This window comes from Dasypus novemcinctus, chromosome 15 (genome assembly GCF_030445035.2).
Source record: "Dasypus novemcinctus isolate mDasNov1 chromosome 15, mDasNov1.1.hap2, whole genome shotgun sequence".
Taxonomy (NCBI): Eukaryota; Metazoa; Chordata; class Mammalia; order Cingulata; family Dasypodidae; genus Dasypus; species Dasypus novemcinctus.
The window spans coordinates 40,961,208-40,982,033 of NC_080687.1; the positions used below are offsets into that span (position 1 = coordinate 40,961,208).

The 20,826-nt window shown below is 38.1% G+C and overlaps 1 protein-coding gene across 2 annotated transcripts in view; it reads right to left on the reverse strand.

Annotated features, from left to right (window-relative positions):
• The window catches only part of GPC6 (glypican 6), a 1,204,448-nt gene that overhangs the window by 85,191 nt on the left and 1,098,431 nt on the right, over positions 1-20,826 (reverse strand). Inside the window, exons 6-7 of one of the 2 annotated variants that reach the window (XM_058276506.2) lie at positions 5,498-5,641; positions 1,623-1,652 (exon numbers count right to left, since the gene is read on the reverse strand). In XM_058276506.2, the coding sequence (XP_058132489.1) occupies positions 1,623-1,652; positions 5,498-5,641 (174 nt within the window). The remainder of the gene's footprint in view (positions 1-1,622; positions 1,653-5,497; positions 5,642-20,826) is intronic. The other variant, XM_004457718.4, reaches the window with a different exon arrangement.

The window sequence follows — 20,826 nt, forward strand, 5'->3', positions numbered from 1 at the left end:
ACAGCCTGACATCCTTTTGAAATGCAAAGTAGTGGATTTAGCCGGATGCAGAATCCTTTGAGGTGACAATAAAACGCCATGGCAATTTCAAATGAACAACAGACCGTTTCTCTCATCCTAACAACCAAGGCCTCCTAAATCACACCCAAAATGGCCCCAAAGAGGCATGGAAGAACATTTTTACGACCAGCATTTTACTCCAAAACTGGTATTAACCACCAGGAAGGAAATGACGGCAGTGTATTAGTTGCTTTGTCAATTTTGTTTCAGAGCAATTTAAAAAAAGTATATATCTCAATCATATTTTGCAAGTATTTAAATTTCTATGTAATAATATTAGCAACATAGTTATCATTAATGCCATACCAGTGAATCTCAGAAATGGCATTGTACTTTTGGGAGAATCATATTCAAAGACAGATATTTGACTTTTGGGGACTTGATAAAGATGATAGGAAGCAAGCAGGGAAGTCCAGCAGACAAGGCGGGTGATATTATCTCTGGAGCTACTTGAGCTATTGGGTGAACCAAAGAACAGAACCAAACAACAGATTTGTTGCAACTATGATGATTTCTCTTCCCATTTCTCGTTTAGCCTCCAGAGACCTTAAGCTCTCTGTCTTCCCTTCCAGAGAACTTCCTGTTCCAGATTTAGCTCTTAACTCACTCTCCTCATCCCAACTGCCCTGAGCTCAGAGAGCTGGAATGATGAATGGGGATACTGGCCAGCATCTGACCGTGACAATTCCCTGTTAAACATATAAATTGCAAAGGTAAAGTTTTCATCTTAACATTACCACGGCCCGAATTTAAAGCCAGGCAGACATTTAGCACCATGATGTCCTCGGAGTGTTGCCTGAATAAATGTCAGTGTACCAGGTGAGGGTGTCCTCCTCTCCTGGTTGCATGATGCTATGTAGGGTGTAGGTCTTTACTAAGGGGGAATCACCAGTATGGAGTGGAATGATGAAAACTAGGTTAGATAACTGCTGATTGTTTTGTTAATATAGAGTCAAGTAAGATAGCCTGGGGGTTCTAGTCTCCCGGCCCCAACACCAGGAAGTAAAAAATATCCAGTGCACTCACAGTTCCTGCTTGCTTTAAAAGAAACCAGTGCATTCAAGTAAGGAAAAATAAAAGGGTAAAAACCTATGCCAGACTATGTCTTAACCCCCTAAATTCTCTGTGTCCTAGCTAATGGAAAAATTAGCTTCTTATGGCTGAGAGTGGATGTTGGTTTGCTCTTCTTATCAGTGAAGTAATTATTTGCTCAGCACAAGAAGAAAAAACCCAATATATTCCATCAGAGAAGAGCTAGTTTTTCAGGCAGACTACACATAGTCTGAACATTGGGATGGAATTTAAATCAGCCACCAAATGAGCTAGTCTTACACAAAGATTAGATTGAAACCTTGCCATTGCGAAAGAATACCAAAATGGTTTTCAGCCATAAATACCAGGCAGAGAGGAAATCACTAAACAAGTTGGCCATGCGCAGTGTTCAATTCACTCTCTAGACAATTTGGAAAGGGAAAGAGGAGGTAGAATTGCTCAGAAATGCTCCAGAATGACTGTACAAAGACAAATGGGGATGAGAGGAAGAAAAAGAAGACAAAGCTTACACTATGCTGCATTGTCCTCCACACAGTCCTCTGGGAAGCAAGAGGAAAACAAATTTAAAGGAAAAAGAAAAAGAGATTATTCTATACATAATAGCACAGAACAGGTATCACGTTTAGCTTTGTAGGTTGGAATTCCACCACCCCCACCCCAAATTCCCTCAGAATGATCAGGAGACTATTTGAGAAATCTGCACACATAATACAATGTCGAACATTGACTGGAGATTTATTGGCCTAAATTATCACCAACTTGATGAATAAAACTTCCAAGATTGGTTTTAAAAAGAATTCTACTTTTGTAAAATACATTCCCGTAAGGTATACAATGTAAAGTACATTTTTGCTCTAGTGAATCAGCCGGAGTAAAATAACAGACACTCCCTGCCCAAGTGTATTCAGGAGCTATAGAGCATGTTGTGCTCGATTTCCTGAGCTGTACAATTAGTTTCCTTTTACAGAGGATTATTTGAAATGCCTCTGCATGCTCAGATATTAAAAATTGAGCTATTTTGTGCTGCTTTATTTTTACACTCTATACTACTAGTGAATTGGAACCTTCTAAAAAAATCCATTTTACATAAAATTGTTTGAGAGAATGAACAGATTATAAATTGAAGAAAGGAGGAAGAGAACCAGTCTCATCCTCAATGCAAATAATCACCTCTGGCCTGTTAAACTGAAGATCATTAACAGCTTGCTCTAGGGTGAGACTTGTTAACAGTAAAGAGACACAGGACAGTGGGACCATTAGCTAAACAAATTAATTGATGGCAGTTGTATCTTCAATAAATCATGACCATATGTGGCATTTCTGATGAGCTGGCTTTCTATCAGGAGCCGAATTTATGTAAATATTTTAATGAATTATTGGATAACAAAAATAACTGTAGGTAAGTGTATCTGAAACCTACATAACTGCTTTTTACATAAACTGCTTTTTATGCCCAAATAGCTTTAAAAGGAACAGATGTGAATGCTTCCTAGTGATATTAAAGAATTTGAGTTCTTTATAAATATACTAAGAAGTTACAAGTTCTTTATAAACACGAGAGGATAAATGATGGAGTTGACGTATTAAGAGGTTTTTGTTTGTTGTTTTATTTTATTTAGTTTTCAATGCTCACATAAATTTTAGCAGTAGTTGGGATTAGGAGCTTTATTTCTAAAACAAATCCATAATTACTAGCTCTCATTAAAAAACTGCTTTACAATTTTCTGATATATAAACTGATTCAAGAACATTTACCAGCTGATCTCAGAGTTAATAGCTAGCTTCACTTTGGCAAAGGGGGTGTGGTGTACAGAATCTTATTTTTGATACTGTCCTTTGTTTTCTGTGCTGAAATACTTATGAAATTAAGGGAAATCTTTTCCAAATAGCCTCTTTTTCTGGGACACATGCTTCTTATAAATATTCTGGAAACATCTTTTCAGGAGAAAATGAGCACTGGAAGGAGGTAACATGAGCCGTGTTTATAAACAAAGTCGGCTGTAATGTATGGCAGACTCATCTGGAGAGTTCACCAGTGTGTGGGCCTCAAAGATGTTTGTGTGTGACTATAGCACAGCCCGTCAGCCAGGGACAACCGTTCCAATTTTTCATTATTCAGAACTACACCGAACCCTCAAAGGGAAGAAGGGCTCGGGGGAGCCAACGACTGCAAAGGAAGACTCTGATATTAGCTTCGGGCCTTGCTAGTGATTTCAAAAATAACCTTGGTATGTGGAATAAACTTTTGATGTGGAATTGGCCCTTTGCTCTTTAGTAGCTGAGCAAAGTAGCTCCAGGTAGGTTTATGGCTGGCTGTGAATTACAAATTACTAATTCTTACAATCTGTAAAGGAATCCAAATTTAATTCAATAATAAATGAATAAATAAAGAAAAGCTCAGATCTTCCTTACAGAGCCTTAAGCTACACCTGTGGGGAAATAAAATACTACAGCTGTCAGAGAACATTAGAGACTAAAATGGGCTTATTGATTTAAATTCCCATGTACTGAGTCTGGTCCTTGGTTTTTACTCATGACCATAGGATTAATCATTATCAATTATTTTCAGGAAAAAAATTTGGTTAAAATACATTTGTAGAGTGCATAAAATAGAAGATCCTAAATCAGTTTGCTATTTTCCAATATTCCTCAAGACCCTTATATTTGGGGCATTTTGAAGATTACTAATGAATTCCTTTTAAAAACTTTTCAGTGTTCATCTAGATGAGATTTTAACCATCATAAGAAATCCTCAAAGTCTTGATACTTTAGAATGTGCTAAACTGCATAAATGCTGTTTTGAGAAAAATATTTTTCTTGCTCTCCTCTTGTTTGAGTATGTACATTCATTTCTCTTATAAAGGAGAGAAAACTGCTACTCTCTTTCAAAGGGAAAAAAAATTGTCATACGTAACATTATGTTGTTTAAATTCAATACAATTTTAACTAAGTTCATAAAAATGTATTCTAGGTCTTAAATTAGAATTTATGAACCAACTAAAATGGGAGGAAAAAGAGTTAAACCAACACTCGTTATTTATGCTTCTAGTTAGAAGTATCTTGATTTGATACGAAAACCAGTTTGTAAAGTAAAAATCCAAACGATGGACTCTAATCAAACCTTCTTTTCTTTAAAATAATTGGTTAGTAACTACATGTTTGGAGGACTCTAACTGGTTGTTTAACAGAAAAAAAAGGTGACTGAATATTAAACTTTTCCCTGAACCTGTAGCTAGAAAATAGAAAAAACAAGGTAAAGTAGAAGGTTGAAGAGATTACCCAGATGATTGTTTTTCCAAAACCTACACTGAAGAAAAGAGGGGGTTTTATTTGCTAATTGGTATGAAGCTTGTAAGATGGTAACAGTTAACTGCTCAGCTTCACCCTTCACTTTGGCACTTCAAGGACACATCTCTATGTTGCAAGTACATTTGATTTTTATAGAGAGAAATGCTGATATATACTTGGAGGCCAAACCCAACCAGTTTAATCTTACGAGTTCTACCCTGTAGAAGGATAGTAACTAAAATTATAAAGTAATTGATAAGAGTGCCTAATAAAATAATATTCATAACCAGCAAGCCTCAAGATCTAATTTATATTGCACAATCAGATGGTGTTGAGGGCTTTATGACTTTAAGGTTTTTCCTGTTAACTGTACATCAAGATAATTGGCAAAACAACATGAACAGCATGAACAATTACAGGTCCATAAATTGTTTATAGTACTACAAATTGAGGAAATTAAATAGCAAATAATTGGGTAGTATTTCTTTGATATGGTGAGCTTTAAATTATTTATAGCAAATTTTGATTTTTAAAGCACACTAAAAAAATTACATTTACTACATTTGTTGTTGTATTCTGTGAGTAAAATGACTCAAAAGGGTGACTATTTTTTAAAGATTCCAAATTTTAAAGACAAACACAAAAGTAGAAATGGTAGTAACACTGATTTGGGGTCTTTCAAACAGAAATGTTTATATATAAGAAGAAGCCGTAATTAAGTCCCACTCTATAATAATTGAATAAACAGCCATTTTAAGGAAAGAACTGAAGTAGATGAATAAGAAATATGCTATTATAATTATAGCTCTGAATGAACTGGTAACTTAGTCTTCAAATTAGTGTGTCAGAAGAAATAGGAAATTGAGAATTTGGCCACTGCATGAGTGGATTAATAGTTATAAGATTTCTTAAGCAATCTAATTCATGACCTAAAAGAAAGATCCCATTACTTCTCAAAATTCTAATTAAAAGCAGGAGCAGATATAGGAATGAGATGACTTTTACAACCAACTTTTTCAGAGTCCCATCCTGTGTTTTCAAGAATTACTTGGTAAAAAGATGTGCCTACATCAACCATCAATTCGAGAACACTCACCAACCGGTCCAGGCTCGTGCCAGCTGCTGTAGTTGGCCTTTCCTCAGGGTTGTAGGGTCTGAAACGAGTATTAAAATTTTCAGGAGCTGAGCGGGCAGATCTGAGGGCTGGAGCAGGTTTGGGCTGGCCACATCCCTGAAACACCTGGAAGAACATTGAAAGGTTAAGGAACCTACGGAAGGATTTGCCAGAAGAGTGCAACGTGAAGGTTTTCACATTTTCCATGGGACGCTTACCTCAAACTCTTATCTTGAAATTAAACAGATTTAAACAATACAACTACTAATATTCCAAATGAATTACCAGAAAGATATCTGGTGACTTTATGCCCTGACTCTTGTTTCACCATGTATTAAAAATAGGTAGTGTAATAGCTACATCTTAGGAGGATTTCAGGATTAAATGAATTGTGTACCAGACAATTCCATGTACTTGTCTTTGGCATTCAAATAAACATCCGTTTGGGATTCTTGTTATCATGACAAATGTATTTCATGTATGGCACATAAGGCCAAATAACCTGAGTGACTCCCCTTTGAATTATGAAAACCTCTACTCTAAGACTTCTTTGAAAACACTCTCTTGAGAAATGGGGGGAAATAGGATATGCAAATGTGGATGAAACTCATAGAATGACAGTTTCCTTTAATTCTGTTGTTGACAGCTGTTCATGTCATTATTAGGATTGCTGTGGGAAATCAAACAGTTTATTGTAATGATCTTAGGGACTGAGCTGCCAGTTCTTTTCCACAGTGGTTTCATTCAGGGTGGTGAGGGGACCCTTTCTTTACTGTTTTTAGAAGCTTTATACTCTGCTACTCTGTGCTGAGCTACTTTTACTAGAACTATAGGAAATATAGCATAGTATCTTCGTGAAGTTTTGATGAAGTTTAAAAGTTTCTTTCATTTCTCCAAAGGAGATGATTCAACTCCTAGATCTTTTTTTTTTTTTTTTTTTTGTCTCTTTCGGTAAGCTTTTCGGGACGAATTTTGTTAGCTAATTCTTAACTTACATGTGTATATTTAGAAAGCATTCCTTTCAGTTTTGTTACTGGATTCTTTGTTGTTTAACTCTAGAATACGCATATTCCATCATGCACATTATATGATTCTAGTGATGTACTCAGAGAGCTCTTGAGTACCGTTCAGATGACAAATTCCAAATTGCAACGAAATTCATTTTGTTTTACCAGCTAATTTCTCTTTGGTTGTATTCAGAAGTTCTCCTTCGACTCAGCATTTTGCAGAGCATGAGCACTTTGTCTCTGCATTCTTCCAGACTGGTCTTAACACTCTATTGATTCTTCTTCTCTCACACAATTTCTGAAGTTGATGGTATAAACCAATGTGATAAAGAGAGTGGGCCCTTTTCTCCCTGGAGCCTAAATCACTTCCCAGTGGCAAGGTCGTTGCTGATGGAGGGCATTAACATTTCCAAAGCTCCAGGGATCTGTTGAGAGTGCTATTTAGGATTGCTTGGAAAATGACAGCTGACCTTAAAAAATTATAAAGCCTAAGGGAGAACAATACTAAGAGTCTTGCTGAGACATTATGAGGCCTGGGCATTAAAGGAGTTAACAGACCTCCTTAATTTGCCCTTTGCAAAAACTCTGGCTCACTGGGTTACAGCGGTTACAGGATCATGAAATGCCCTGAAAGGGTATTAGTGCTTTAGGGGAGATATTTCATCATGAAAGAAAGCCTTACCATTTGTTTTATTTTTGTTATTGCTGGGTGTTAATTATAACAATGAAACATAGGTAAGTAAGTATAGTGGCATGTTCTCTGCTATTTATGTCAGGTTTGGATTTTCAAGATAGCTTCTGTGCAGAAATTGCTGGGTTTATTACCCCAATCCCAGAAAACACCAGCTTCTAATTATTTTGGAAACAAACAGCTAACCCCCAAATCAGATGATGACCTACATAAAAATCTGTCACAATAACCTCATATCTTCAAGGTCCCTAAACATGAATTCTATTATATCTTTAGAAAAAGGGAATGTCATAAAAAGAGACCCTTTAATGTGAAAGATCCCTTCCTGGGAATCCAAGAGCTGTTTTTCAGAATTTCATAAAACCTAATGGGAACGTTACTAAGGGGGACCAAGGCATGAACTCACTGTCTTTGTTTAGGAATGATTAAAAACCCTGTACTATTTTGATTTTTTTCATTCTCAGAGTACATCTTAAACAACATTTATAGCAGTCATATAACTTAGATGACTTAAAAAGTGAAAATTAATAATTTATTTATCAATGCATGCAATCTGTTAGAGAGACAAAATGTTTTTTAAAAACATGGGGTTCATGGGGGTGGGCGACAAAAGGAATTCTTGTGTAGAAAATTTGTACTGCCTCAGACTCAAATTTTCTGGTTTGCTATAGCAACAGTATAATTAGACAAAATTTTATGGTTCAGGAGATCCAGGGCTAGATGTACTACAAAAACCAATGAGGTTTTTTATTCTGGTAGCCTAGGTAACCCAAGGTTGAGTAAGGGAAGAAACCGATGAAGAGTAGTGTAGGGAAAAGTGACAAATAAGAATTAGTAGACCAAGATCCTCCCCAACTCTTGGACATGAATTTCCTTGAGGTGCAGTTTTCTCATCTATGGAAGGCTTAGACTTAAAAGAGCTTTAGGTTCCTTTTGGTTCTACTTTAGTGGTTAAGAGTATGGACTTTGGAATTGCTGATGGTTCAGGTGTGGAGAGTGAGCAAAAGAGAGGATAGGAGAATGACTTCTGCCTTTGGAAAGAGCGTAGAACCAATGACTGGGAGAGGAAGCATGGAAGAGGAGCAGTTTTATGGAGGAAGATCAAGAGTTCTGTGGAACTGTGGGAAGTTTGTAATGCCTTTTACACATTTGTGTAGAGGCGTTAAATAGGCAGTTGGACAAACAAATTAGGAATGGTTGAGTTTGCTGATGTGTCTTTGGATCATTGGCCTAGAGATGGTATTTAAAGCCCTGAAACTGGTTGAGTTTAACAAAGGAGGGTGTGTGGAGAGTGGGCAGACAGGGCTGAGGACAGACAGATCAGTGCCATGCCAACATTCAGAAGTCTCTACTCTGATCCTAAGTTTTCTCTGTTACATGGGAATAGGGATGTTACTTACTGCAAAAACAGGCTGTCATGATAAAATGCAATACTTAAACAGGAACACACAGCACAGAGTTTGGAAAAGCAAGTACTTCATAATAATTAGCAAATTAAACTGTTCTAGGATCTGTTCTTTCTAGAAATATTGTGCCTAGAGGCGATTTGAAGGAAAGAATATCTTGGCTGAAGTTTCTTAAATGTTTTCCACAAAATATCTTCTAGGGGCTAACAACTGCTCCACAAGCGATAAGTTCCAAAGGTCAAAGTTAAATTAGGTATTTTTGCCTGGCCTTCATAATGCTAACATGTGATTTGACTCGTCAAAAGGCAGGTGTCATTTTTAGTGTTCCCCACAAGTTCCCTAGGAGTTTCTTACAAGTGGAGTTCCAGCGAACATCCTTTGGGATACACTGGATTAGGCAACTCTTTGAGTAGATAGTTCTAACCTGGCAAGAGGAAAAGAGAGTCTGATGAATCTGCTTTTACTTAGAGCTATTTGTGAAGCCATTTTACCTTCCTCTACCTGTAATTTGAGAGAAGAGTTGATATTATAAATCGAAAAGTCTTCTCTTTATAACAGCAGAGAAGGTTCTAGAGGACAAAGCCTCAGGCCAAGTTACCTTTTTGTGGAACAAATCATTAGCACTTTCTCTTTGAGAAATAGAATCAGCATTATCGCCTGCCTGTCTCTCTCCAAGGGATGTTGAAAGGAATAATTAGATAATTAAGAAAAGTATTTGGAGCCCCAATGAAGATAGATCTACAGATGTGCAAAGGAATTACCCTTTCCACCTAGCTGACCCACAAGGCCTGTGGATTTTGGGAAGAGATGTGGCTCATGAATCCTCTCTCATAAGAGGATTATTAAGATAATGTTTCAGAAGTATGTTGGCATTCTGAGATTAAAGAAGCTGACATTAAGATAGAAAGTGCTGAAAGAAGAGATATTTTATAGTTTCAGAGGGACGAGGAGGAGGAGGAGGAGGAGCAGTGTGTGTCTTAGGTTTCTAAATACAAGTATTCTTTCTTTAAGAACCTTAACAGCATCTTAACATATTTCCCTTAAAATAAGCTAACAATGTGTGCACTTTTTCTGAGGCACGCAGCTTTTCCATACCAATGTCTCTTTGTCTTCTTTATTGTCAGCATTGTCTTTTCCAGCTTAATTATACATTTACAAAAGTCATTACTGGTAACTTTAGAAATAATAGTCACAGATATATTGTGTCTGGTTGCTTTATTTTAAATCTATATTAGCGGTGTCTACCCGATAGGTTCTAGATGGAAAATACTTTGAAATTTACAAATGGAACTCTAATCTTTAATGTTAAACATGAAAGGTGACAGTTGACATTACCCAGATTTAATCAGTCTTAATGTTTTGAGACCAAGTAATGATTTATTTACTTATTAGACTCTAATTTATATTACAGGGTTAATGAATGAACTATGTGTCAGATCACCACTTGGGGAATTCAAATATATCCCATTTGTTCCCAAGGAAACAGAAGCTATCATATCTGCATCAGTTCTATATATTTTTTGCCCCAGTGTGGCCATTATTTTCACCAGACAGCTGTGGCATAACAGAAAGATCATCAACAAGGGTCTAAAAACTTGCAATACTAGCTTTGGTTTTTCTTCTTACACTTGTGTGACCAGTTCTCAAGGCTATTGTGAGGATGAAATGGCATAATGCATAGAGAAGACTTAAGAATGAGATATAAAGGTGTATTATTATTTTAATTGAGGTACTCTTTAATTAAATAGGATCATAACAGGTAATAAATCAAATCTATGGATTATGCAATTATGCAGGAATAAAAGCATCCTGACAAATAGGGCCTTATCTGTCTTGTCCCTGTACCCCAGAATCTTTAAGAGTTCTTAGCACATAGTTTGTTCTTTTTAGAAAGAAAACCTGGAATGAAAGAATATGAATAATGGAAATTTTGGTTATAATTTCCCCCTTTTGCAATCATTTATTTAAGGCAATTAGTCTGTGGGTTTCTGTAATGGGGAGGAAACGATAGGAAAGGAAATAGAACTAACACTTATTGAGTGTCTATAATGGACCAGATACTCACTGTGCTTCGTGTTCTATATACTTTAGTTCAAAGAGCTTTTTATCAAACACAAGTTTAACACTTCTTCTGATTTAAGAAAATACAATGACTCATGCATCCATATTAAAAATCATTTGATATTTCCTTACTCCATTTACTTTACCAAATTAAAGGAAAGCCAAGTCAATAACTTTGTTAAACTGGATAACTAGGGAGCAATTATAATAATAAAAAAAAAGTCCTGTATCTTTATCATTTGATAACAGTGATCCAATATGCTTAATAAATCAGTTAAAAGAGGAGGATCTTTGTGCCCCAGATAGTCAGCATGGGTTTTCTGGTTGGTGGGTAGGTAAGCTGGGAGCCAATGGCTCTGGAAGTATCTGGGCTCAGATCTCAGGCAACGTCTGCTTCTTGGGCTGAAGTGGCAAACCACTTGGGTTGTTTACACAGCCTCCCTTCCTTATATCCTCACTCCATCAAAATGACAAACGCTGGCAACTGTACATGACAGCAGATAATGGCCCTCTGGCTTCAGCACAAAGCTGGTGGCCCTTTGTCATAGTGGAAGTGGTCATTGGAATGTGTGTACAGGAGGATGTCCATCTATCATTGGTCGATAGATATGAATAAATTAAAGTACTTTAAAAACTAGTCATTGAAAGTGTTATCAAGAAGAGCTATGTTAGAGGTGCAATGGACACAACCAATCCAATGTCCACATAGAAGAGGTGGCATTGGATTGGGAAAAGTGGACATAATGGACAAAGGGTATGGGGAAAGGCAGGAAGAGATGAGAGGTGGAGGCGTCTTTGGGACATGGAGCTGCCCTGGATGGTGCTTCAGAGGTAATCACCGGACATTGTAAATCCTCACAGGGCCCACTTGATGGAATGGAGGAGAGTATGGGCCATGATGTGAACCAATGTATATGAGGTGCAGAGGTGCCCAAGGATGTACTTACCAAATCCAATGGATGTGTCATGATGATGGGAACGAGTGTTGTTGGGGGGGGGGGAGAGGGGGGGTGGGGGGGTGGGGTTGAATGGGACCTCACATATATATTTTTAATGTAATATTATTACAAAGTCAATAAAAAATAAAAAAATTAAAAAAAAAAAAAACAAACAAAAAACAAAATGTGTTCATTAATTGGAACAAATGTACCACACACTAATGAAAGATGGTATTAATGTGGGAAGGTGTGGGAGGGGGAGAGGGTGGAGTATATGGTAATTCTTTATATTATCGATGTAACATGTATGTAATCTAAAGCTCCTTTAAAAATAAAGAAAAATATTATTAAAAATAAAAAATAAAAAAAAATAAAAAAAAAAAAAGAAGAGCTATGTTATTAACATTCTATGAAATTAAACTTGCACCCTAGAGCTTCATTTCACACATTTTTCTGGTTCTTAAGAGCAGTCTGATAATATCCTAAGAAGTGTTTTCCTGAACGTAAACCTAAAACATTTCAATAAGGACCTTCTTTTTTAGGGATAAAATCATTATACTCATCACACAAACATTTTAAATTTCAATTAAAAAAATTTTTTTCATTACTTTGGTAACTTTCTTTATGGTTTGCCTTTGAAGAAAACAATTTTTCCATTCTCAATCTCAGAACATACAATCTCTCTCTTCCCTTCTCTTCTTTCCTCTTCCCTTTCCTTTCTTTCTCCTTTCCTCTCTCATTCTGTTCTACCCTTGTTCTTTGTTTCTTGATTCTTGCTTTTCTTTCCTTAAAGACTGATTACAGTGATCCCTTGACCATCTCTCTGGCAAACTCTAGTCCCTGGATACGTTCAGGATATTCTGTTGAGAGAATTCTGGGTTATACTGAGTCAGGCCAAGTCATAAGTTTTTCTTGGCTTCAATTCTAAAAGGCAGCTACTGCGTCAGTTTTAAAGATTTACTCATGATGCTTATGGTCCTTGGTTAAGAATATTTGCAAATGTACTGCATAATTTTGAAAATCTTTTCTTCAGTAAAAGCAAATTCTTTCCATTTGCTTGAGAAGATGATTACTTTATGAAAGTTTTGCATTCCTTAAACAGTAGGGCACCTTGATATTTCTTCCTAAGTGATGAGTAGGGGGAAGTTACAAGGAAATGAATTATGTGTGTTTTTGCTTGTGTATGTGTGTGTTTTGTTTTGTTTCATTTTTGGTTCTAGAAAGAAAAATAACCCTAATCTTCTTGGCGTGGCCATATGATTATTTCACATGCTCTTCGTTTATAAAGTTTAAAGCCTCTCTTAAGATCATTTTGCAGATGTGTAAATTTCATCAGCCTGGCTTATTGAATGTGACTATGGCCAGACATAGGTGCTGGGGTTGTGCCAATTGTACATGACTGCTCTCCTGAGGGCACCGACAAGAAAGCAGGCAATTACAACAGAATGTGATAAGCACTATGGGAGCACCCATGTGTGGCCATTAACTTAGACTGGAAAGTCAGAGAATAGCAGTGGAGTCCTAGGGTCATAACTCTTACTGGCTCACGAAACAGACTGTTAGCTTTTCAGGAATTTTGCAAGCCAATTGATAAACACAGGCATTATTAAAAATTCAATTGTATAAACTTACAAGTATATAAATTCTATTAAAAACAAAGGCAATATATACTCAAATCTCTTCACTTCCTAATCACTTCACTAAGTTTTATTATTGTCTATGCTCTCTGCATTATGCCAATTGTACTTAAAAGGGGGAAATATTGTATAATGGTGTATAACTTTGTGCTCAGTGATGTCATGTAGGTAGCTTGAAATCAGCCATGGTGGGAATGTTTATACTACAGAAATTGCACCCCGTCTTCACTCCAGAGTTTGGTTAGTAAAACATTTTGAGAATACCACTGAATGTTCCCTGTGTGTACATACAATGAAATATTATTCAGTTGTAAAAAGAAATGAAGTTCTGATACATGCTGTATTAGTCAGCCAAAGGTGTGCTGATGTAAAATACCAGAAATTGGTTGGTTTTGATAAAGGGTATTTATTTGGGGTAGGAGCTTACAGATACCAGGTCATAAAGCATAAGTTACTTCCCTCACCAAAGTCTATTTCCATGTGTTGGAGCAAGATGGCTGCCACATCTGCGAGGGTTCAGGCTTCCTGTGTTCTTCCCTTCCTCAGGCTTCTTTTTCTTGGGCTCAGGGTTTCTCTCTTCCTAGGGTTTGCTTCTGTTTCCTCTGTAAGCTTACTTCCCAGGGTTCCAGCTTAAGGTTTCAGTATCAAACTCCAATATCAAAACTCCAACGTCAAAAACCCTCAACTCTGTCCTCTGCCCTGCCTTTTATCCGTGAGTTCCCAACCACCAAGGGGTGGATATTCAATGCTCTACTGACACAGTATCTGAATCCAAGATAATCTCATATGCCCAGAGGAAAAGATGAGTTTATAAACATAATCCAATGTTTCTTTTTTGAATTCATCAAATATCAAACTGCTACACATGCTACAACATGGATGAACTTTGAAGACATCATTTTTTTAAATTTAATTTATTTTTTTTATTATTGATTCTGTAAAAATATTACATTAAAAAAAAATATATGAGGACCCATTCAACCCCACCACCCCCACCCCACCACTCCCCCCCCCAGCAACACTCATTCCCATCATCATGACACATCCATTGCATTTGGCAAGTACATCTCTGGGCACCTCTGCACCTCATAGTCAATGGTCCACATCATGGCCCATACTCTCCCCCATTCCATCCAGTGGGCCCTGTGAGGATTTACAATGTCCAGTGATTGCCCCTGAAGCACCATCCATGGCAGCTCCTAGTCCCAAAGACGCCTCCACATCTCGTCTCTTCCTGCCATTCCCCATACCCATTAGCCACCATGTCCACTTTTCCCACTCCAAAGCCACCTTTTCTCTGTGGACATTGGATTGGTTGTGTCCATTGCACCTCTATGTCAAGAGGAGGCTCAGATTCCACATGGATACTGGATGCAATCCTCCCGCTTTCAGTTGTAGGCACTCTGGGCTCCATGGTGTGGTGGTTGTCCTTCTTCAACTTCATCTTAGCTGAGTGAGATGAGTCCAATAAATCAGATTGTAGGTGCTGGAGTCTGTTGAGGCTCAGGGCCTGGCTATCACATTGTCAGTCCAGAGATTCAGATCCCCTAAATATATCTTAAACCCCAACACCAACTACAACTCCAGCACAGTAGCATGAAAGTCTTATGAAGAGAGATCCCATCTGAGTCCAGATTCATCACGCATAAACACCAGAAGGGCCATCTGACATGGCAGTTAACCCCATCTGCCATGACCATAGCACCCATGGATCTCTTTAGCCTTCAAAGGAACCAATACCTGGGGGTTGTATCTACTTTATCTGTCTCTTAGACTCTGCTCAGTTGTGCATAAGTGAAGACATCATTTGAGTGAAGTAAGTCAGATACAAAGGTACAGATATTGTGTGATTCCACTTATTTGAAGTAACTATGTATTAGTCAGCCAAAGGAGTACTGATACAAAGTACCAGAAATCTGTTGACTTTTATAAAGGTTATTTATTTGGGGTAAAAGCTTACAGTTACGAGGCCCTAAAGAGTCCAACTCAAGGTACCATAAGTGGTACTTTGTCACCGAAAGTTGTTGCCACATGTTGAAGCAAGACGGCAGGCAATGTCTACAAGGACTCAGCTTTCCTCTTTCCTTTAAAGGCTCTGTGGTCCCAGCTTCTTCCAGTCTCAGCTATAGACTGGCATAGGGCTTGTCTCTCTTCCTCTGGAGCTCATTTCTTTCAGAGCTCAGCTGCTTTTTTTCTCTACACAAGGTCCCCTGTAAACTGTCAGGTGAATGGCTCATCTCTCTTCCTGGGGCTACGTGATCCTCTTCTGTGTCTATGGAACTCTCTCTCTTTTCTTGTGTATCTGCTTCTCTGTGTGTCTCCTTGACTGAGCATCTGTTTATATAGCCCACAAAAGGGACGGACACTCAAACTGAGGTGCCCTAATGATGTGGGCAAATCAAAGCCCTAATCTGATCATAATTTAATCAAAGGCATCTCAGTTGAATCTAATACAATCAAAGGGTATCAAGGCCAGAGGAACAGACCAGTTTACATAATCAAATATCTTTCGGGGATTCATAAATAGCTCAAACTACAATATGAAAATTCATAGAGATAGAAAATAGAGCACAATTTATAAGGGGTGGGGAGAGGGAAGAATAGGGACTTAATGCATAATAGATATAGGGTCCTGTTTAGGGTTATAAGAAAATTTTGGTAATGGATGGTAGTGAGGGTAGCAGAACATTGTGGATGTGATGAATCCTATTAACTATATGCTTAGGAGTAGTTGAGATGGGCATTTTATGTTGCACATGTGTCTCCACAGTTGAAAAAACAGAGTAAAGAGACAATGACAATTAAATGCAATACATGATCTTAGACTGGATTTCATAATGCAGGAGAAAAGGCCAAAAGGACATCATTGGGACACATAAAAAAATTGGAATATAAACTGTAACTTTACATCAATGTTAAATTTCTTGAAGTTGATAACTATTCTTAAGGGGATTGCATAAGTAAATATAGCCTTGTTTTTAGGAAATGTACATTGAAGCATTACGTATTTAAAGATCATGATGAATACAACCTATTCTCAAAAGTTTAGAAAATAGATAGATGTCTGGATGAGTGACTGGATGGATAGACACAGTGAGACAGGTAGCTGGATACATAGAATGATAGGGCAAATTTGGCAAATATTAAAATGTGATAGATCTGGATATCTGGATGGAGGTATGTTGGAGTTCTCAGTATGGGGACTGTATTATTTTTGCAACTGTCCTGAAAATTTGAAATTATTTTAAAATAAAAAGTAAAAAAAACTAAAGGAGGGAGATTGTTGATGGGGGGCTTAGAGGGCGATCTGGGGATCAGGTCATGCAGGACCTCATCTGGGCTTTATTCTAATGGCAACAGGGAAGCACAAAGCAATAGTGTGAACACATTTGCTTTTCAGCAGGTTCCTTCTGACTGAACTGTGGAGGCTGGATTTGATTGTGGCAAAATAAGAGACAGGGAATCAATTAGCAGCCTGTAATCCATGTCTGATATGATGGAGTCCTGAATTAGGGTAGAGGTTGTGTATGGATTAAAAAGATATTTGGACCATAAAAAAACAAAAAGATATTTGGGATGACTCTTAGTGGGTTGCATTTTGGATCAACTGTGAAGGAGGGTGAAGGAGGGGAGAAAGTCCGGGAATCAGCCCAGTTTCTGGCTAGGACAAAATAACTGGTATAGAGAATGCTGGGGTGGGAAGGGTTTGGGATGGGGAATGAGCTCAGTATGGGCAGGTGTATTTGAAGAATTATTTTTTATTTCTTTCTTTCCCCTTCCCCTCTGCCCCAGTTGTCTGCTCTCTGTGTCCATTCGCTGTGTGTTCTTCTGTGTCCACCTGTATTCTTGTCAGCGGGACCTGGAATCTGTGTCTCTTTTTGTTGTGTCATCTTTCTGCGTCAGCTCTTCACGTGCATGGTGCCACTCCTGGGCAGGCTGCACTTTTTTTGCACTGGGCGGCTCTCCTTACAGGGAGCACTCCTTGTGCATGAGGCTCCCCTACGCAGGGGACACCCCTGCATGGCATGGCACTCCTTGCACGCATCAGCACTGCACATGGGCTAGCTCACCACATGGGTCAGGAGGCCCTGGGTTTGAACCTTGGACCTCCCATGTGGTAGGCGGACGCCCTATCCATTGAGCCAAATCCACTTCCCAGGCAGGTGTATTTGAGGTGGCAGGTAGAGATAAGTAGTAGACAGTTGGATGAACACGTGTGATCGGGAGATTAATCTGGACTAGAGATAGATATGGGATGAAAAAAACCTCTTCCTCTCCATAACACTGGTATAATGTGGAGGTGAAATCAAAGAGATGTGCAAAGTGTGTGAAAAGAAAAAGACCTGCTCAAAGCCCTCTAAAACTCAAAATTTTCCTGCAAAACAGGCTGCTATAAACATACAAAGGTAGCACCTTCACATTTTAAAATATAGGTTGGTTGGGATAATGAGTCTATCAGAATAAAATCAGATCACGTATCCCTGAGTTAGAAGAGAAGTGCCAAGAGCTGGGGATAAGTGAGCATATTTGTGAGACTGGCCAGAGGCCACTAAATTCCTCTAATGCAATAATCTGCTGCCCATGGGAAAAACGGTTCTAAGGCAGGTGGAGGCTGGAAGGAGTCTTTCTTTCAGGAGGGTAAGAAAGTACCTTCAACTGTTCCTAATAAGAACACACAGGGAAGCGGACTTGGCCCAGAGGTTAGGGCGTCCGTCTACCACATGGGAGGTCTGCGGTTCAAACCCCAGGCCTCCTTGACCCGTGTGGAGCTGGCCCATGTGCAGTGCTGATGCGTGCAAGGAGTGCCCTGCCACGAAGGGGTGTCCCCCCCCCCGTGTAGGGGAGCCCCACGCTCAAGGAGCGTGCCCCGTAAGGAGAGCTACCCAGCGCAAAAGAAAGTGCAGCCTGCCCAGGAATGGCGCCACACACACGGAGAGCTGACACAACAAGATGACGCAACAGAAAGAAACACAGATTTCCATGCCGCTGACAACAACAGAAGTGGACAAAAAAGAACATGCAGCCAATAGACACAGAGAACAGACACAGAGAACAGACAACCGGGGTGGAGGAAAGGGGAGAGAAATAAATAAATAAATCTTTTAAAAAAAAAAAAGAACACACTGAGTTTAAAAACTAAATTGAGTTTCAATCAACCATTCTTGAGTAGACTACATTAAAGGTAATCTTCTCATCCTTTGCCCTGAAGTTAAACTGAAAGAAAATCTTAAGATAAATCTCCAAAGGTTGGAGATAATCAGGAATTTCCCTTTATCATCAAAAGGAGAAAAAATATCTCTTTTACATGAAAGGCAAGTTAAACTAGTTTGCTTTGCATTTATTTCCTATAAATGCATCATAAGCATTTTTTTCAAACCTTCATTTTACTTTATATATTAAAAAAGTGTCCTATTGTTTCCCCTTATTTCTAGCTTCTGAAAATCTGGCCCTGTTGTTTAGTGATATTACAAACAGGATTGGAACAGACCCCATGTATTCTGTACAGAAACAAAACAATCAAGGAATAAAAGATTTTTTAAGGCCATTGTTTCCTGGTAGAATATGATAAGTGAGAGGAGATGGGCAGAATATGAACTTTAAAATTTGAATAAACTAGTAAAATATTCAGAATCTAGAAGTCATTGAGAACTTGCTCTTCTTTTAAAAATAAAGAAGAGGTACAAATAGAATGGAAAACTTTATAAATAGTATGGTCATTTATTTTTCTCTCAGATATTAGGCAGAAGGGAATCACCTGTCCATGGAACAGACCGGTTATTCCTTCAACTTGAGAATAACGTGACATTGGGCAGAAGCCACTGAAATTCTTCTAAAACACGTTTCTCCACTGGTGTTGGTGCAGCCAACAGGTACGGACCAGAGATAGTTGCCAGCACAGTCTCTAGCTCCTCTGCTCTTCCCTTGAGCCTGCTTTCTTCTTGATTTTTAGGCACCTGTTCAGTGTCATGCCATGTCATGTTACAGGCCATGCAGAGGTATGTATCCCTTTCTAGGGGATTCTCTAGAATTCTCTAGATTCTCAGAATACCATCTACATGAGTGGGTTTAAATGCAGATGCCCGGATATGGAACCTCCTCTTCTAATTTCAGAAGAGATAAGCTAAAGGTAAGCCCAAAGACTTTCATGGGTAAGACAAGAACCTAGACTTAATGCTCTTTATAATTTATATATCCTAGATGCTTTTAATAGTAAGAATTAAAACTCCTCACCTTTATGAGTGCTAAGTATTTTACGCAGATTGTAACATTTTACCATCCAACAACAACCCTATGAGCAGGAACCACCAGAATCCTATTTTTTATGTGGATTAATTGAGTTTAGACAGGTAAATAATTTGCCCCAAATCACACAACTAGGAAAAAAAAACAGATTTCAGATCCATGTGATGTCAATATCTGACCTACTATTCTGAAGAATACTAGACTAACTTCAGCTACATTTGAAGGTATTTTCTATTCCTCCTCATCAGAGCCCCTCTGGCATTATACTTTCGGCTTCTGAATTTAATTCAGTGAAATGTACTAGGTTCCTTCCTTGTGTAAAATGATGATGTAAGAATGAGTAAGATATAGGCGCTATTCTCAAATAATTTATAATTTTGGGGAAGGAATTTAAATACAAATAGCCATAACACAAGGAATAATATGTTCTGTGCCTGAAGAAAGGGTGCCCTCAATACAGGGGCTCAAAGAAAGAAAAGATAAAAGTTCTTTGGGGAAATAAAAATATATTTATATGAGATGAGCAGGTGTATCTCAGTGTCTGAGCACCAGCTTACCACATACAAGGTCCTGGGTTCAATCCCTGGCCCAGGTACCTCCTCCCCACCCCACTCCCCCAAATATACATATATTTATTTGAACTAAATTCTAAACAATATCCTCATATTTGAAAGAAGATATTTACTCCACAAGACTTCCAAACATATTATTTATTCCTTAACTCTTTGAAAGGGAAAGGATCCAGATAAAAGAATAAGATATGGATGCTAGTAAAAGAAACCTGTATAATCAGCAAAGAGATAGTGTTTGCAAAAGTGTAAACTGTTAGAGCTAGAAGGGGGCATTTAGATCCAGCCCTCATTTTATGGATGAGGAAACTAAGGTCCACTAGTTAGAGGGAGAAAATATTCCACTTTCTTTTCTGTTCTCTTAGGGTTTTTTCGTCTTTATTTTAGGCATAGATTCAAGAAGAATTGTCTGAAGAAAATTAAGTACCTGAAGGCTGCCTGTTCTACTGTAATGGGTTCCACTCTTGTCTGTAATAAGCATTAATTGAATGGATGGTTTCAAATGGAATTTAATAATTCTCCCTTCTTAATTTAGATTATATCTGACAAACCAATCTTTCCCTGGATTAGATCTGAAATTATTCCCTAATACAGTTAAATTATATCTAGTGAGACAAATTTTCATCTTTCTTGATAGGATAAGAAGAAGATTATCAACACATCTGAAATTCATGGGCAAAGATTTAGCAAGCTTCCTCCCTGCCCCCCTTCTGTGAGGTATTTCCACAAACCTGCAAAATTCTGAGCACTTTTGATTTG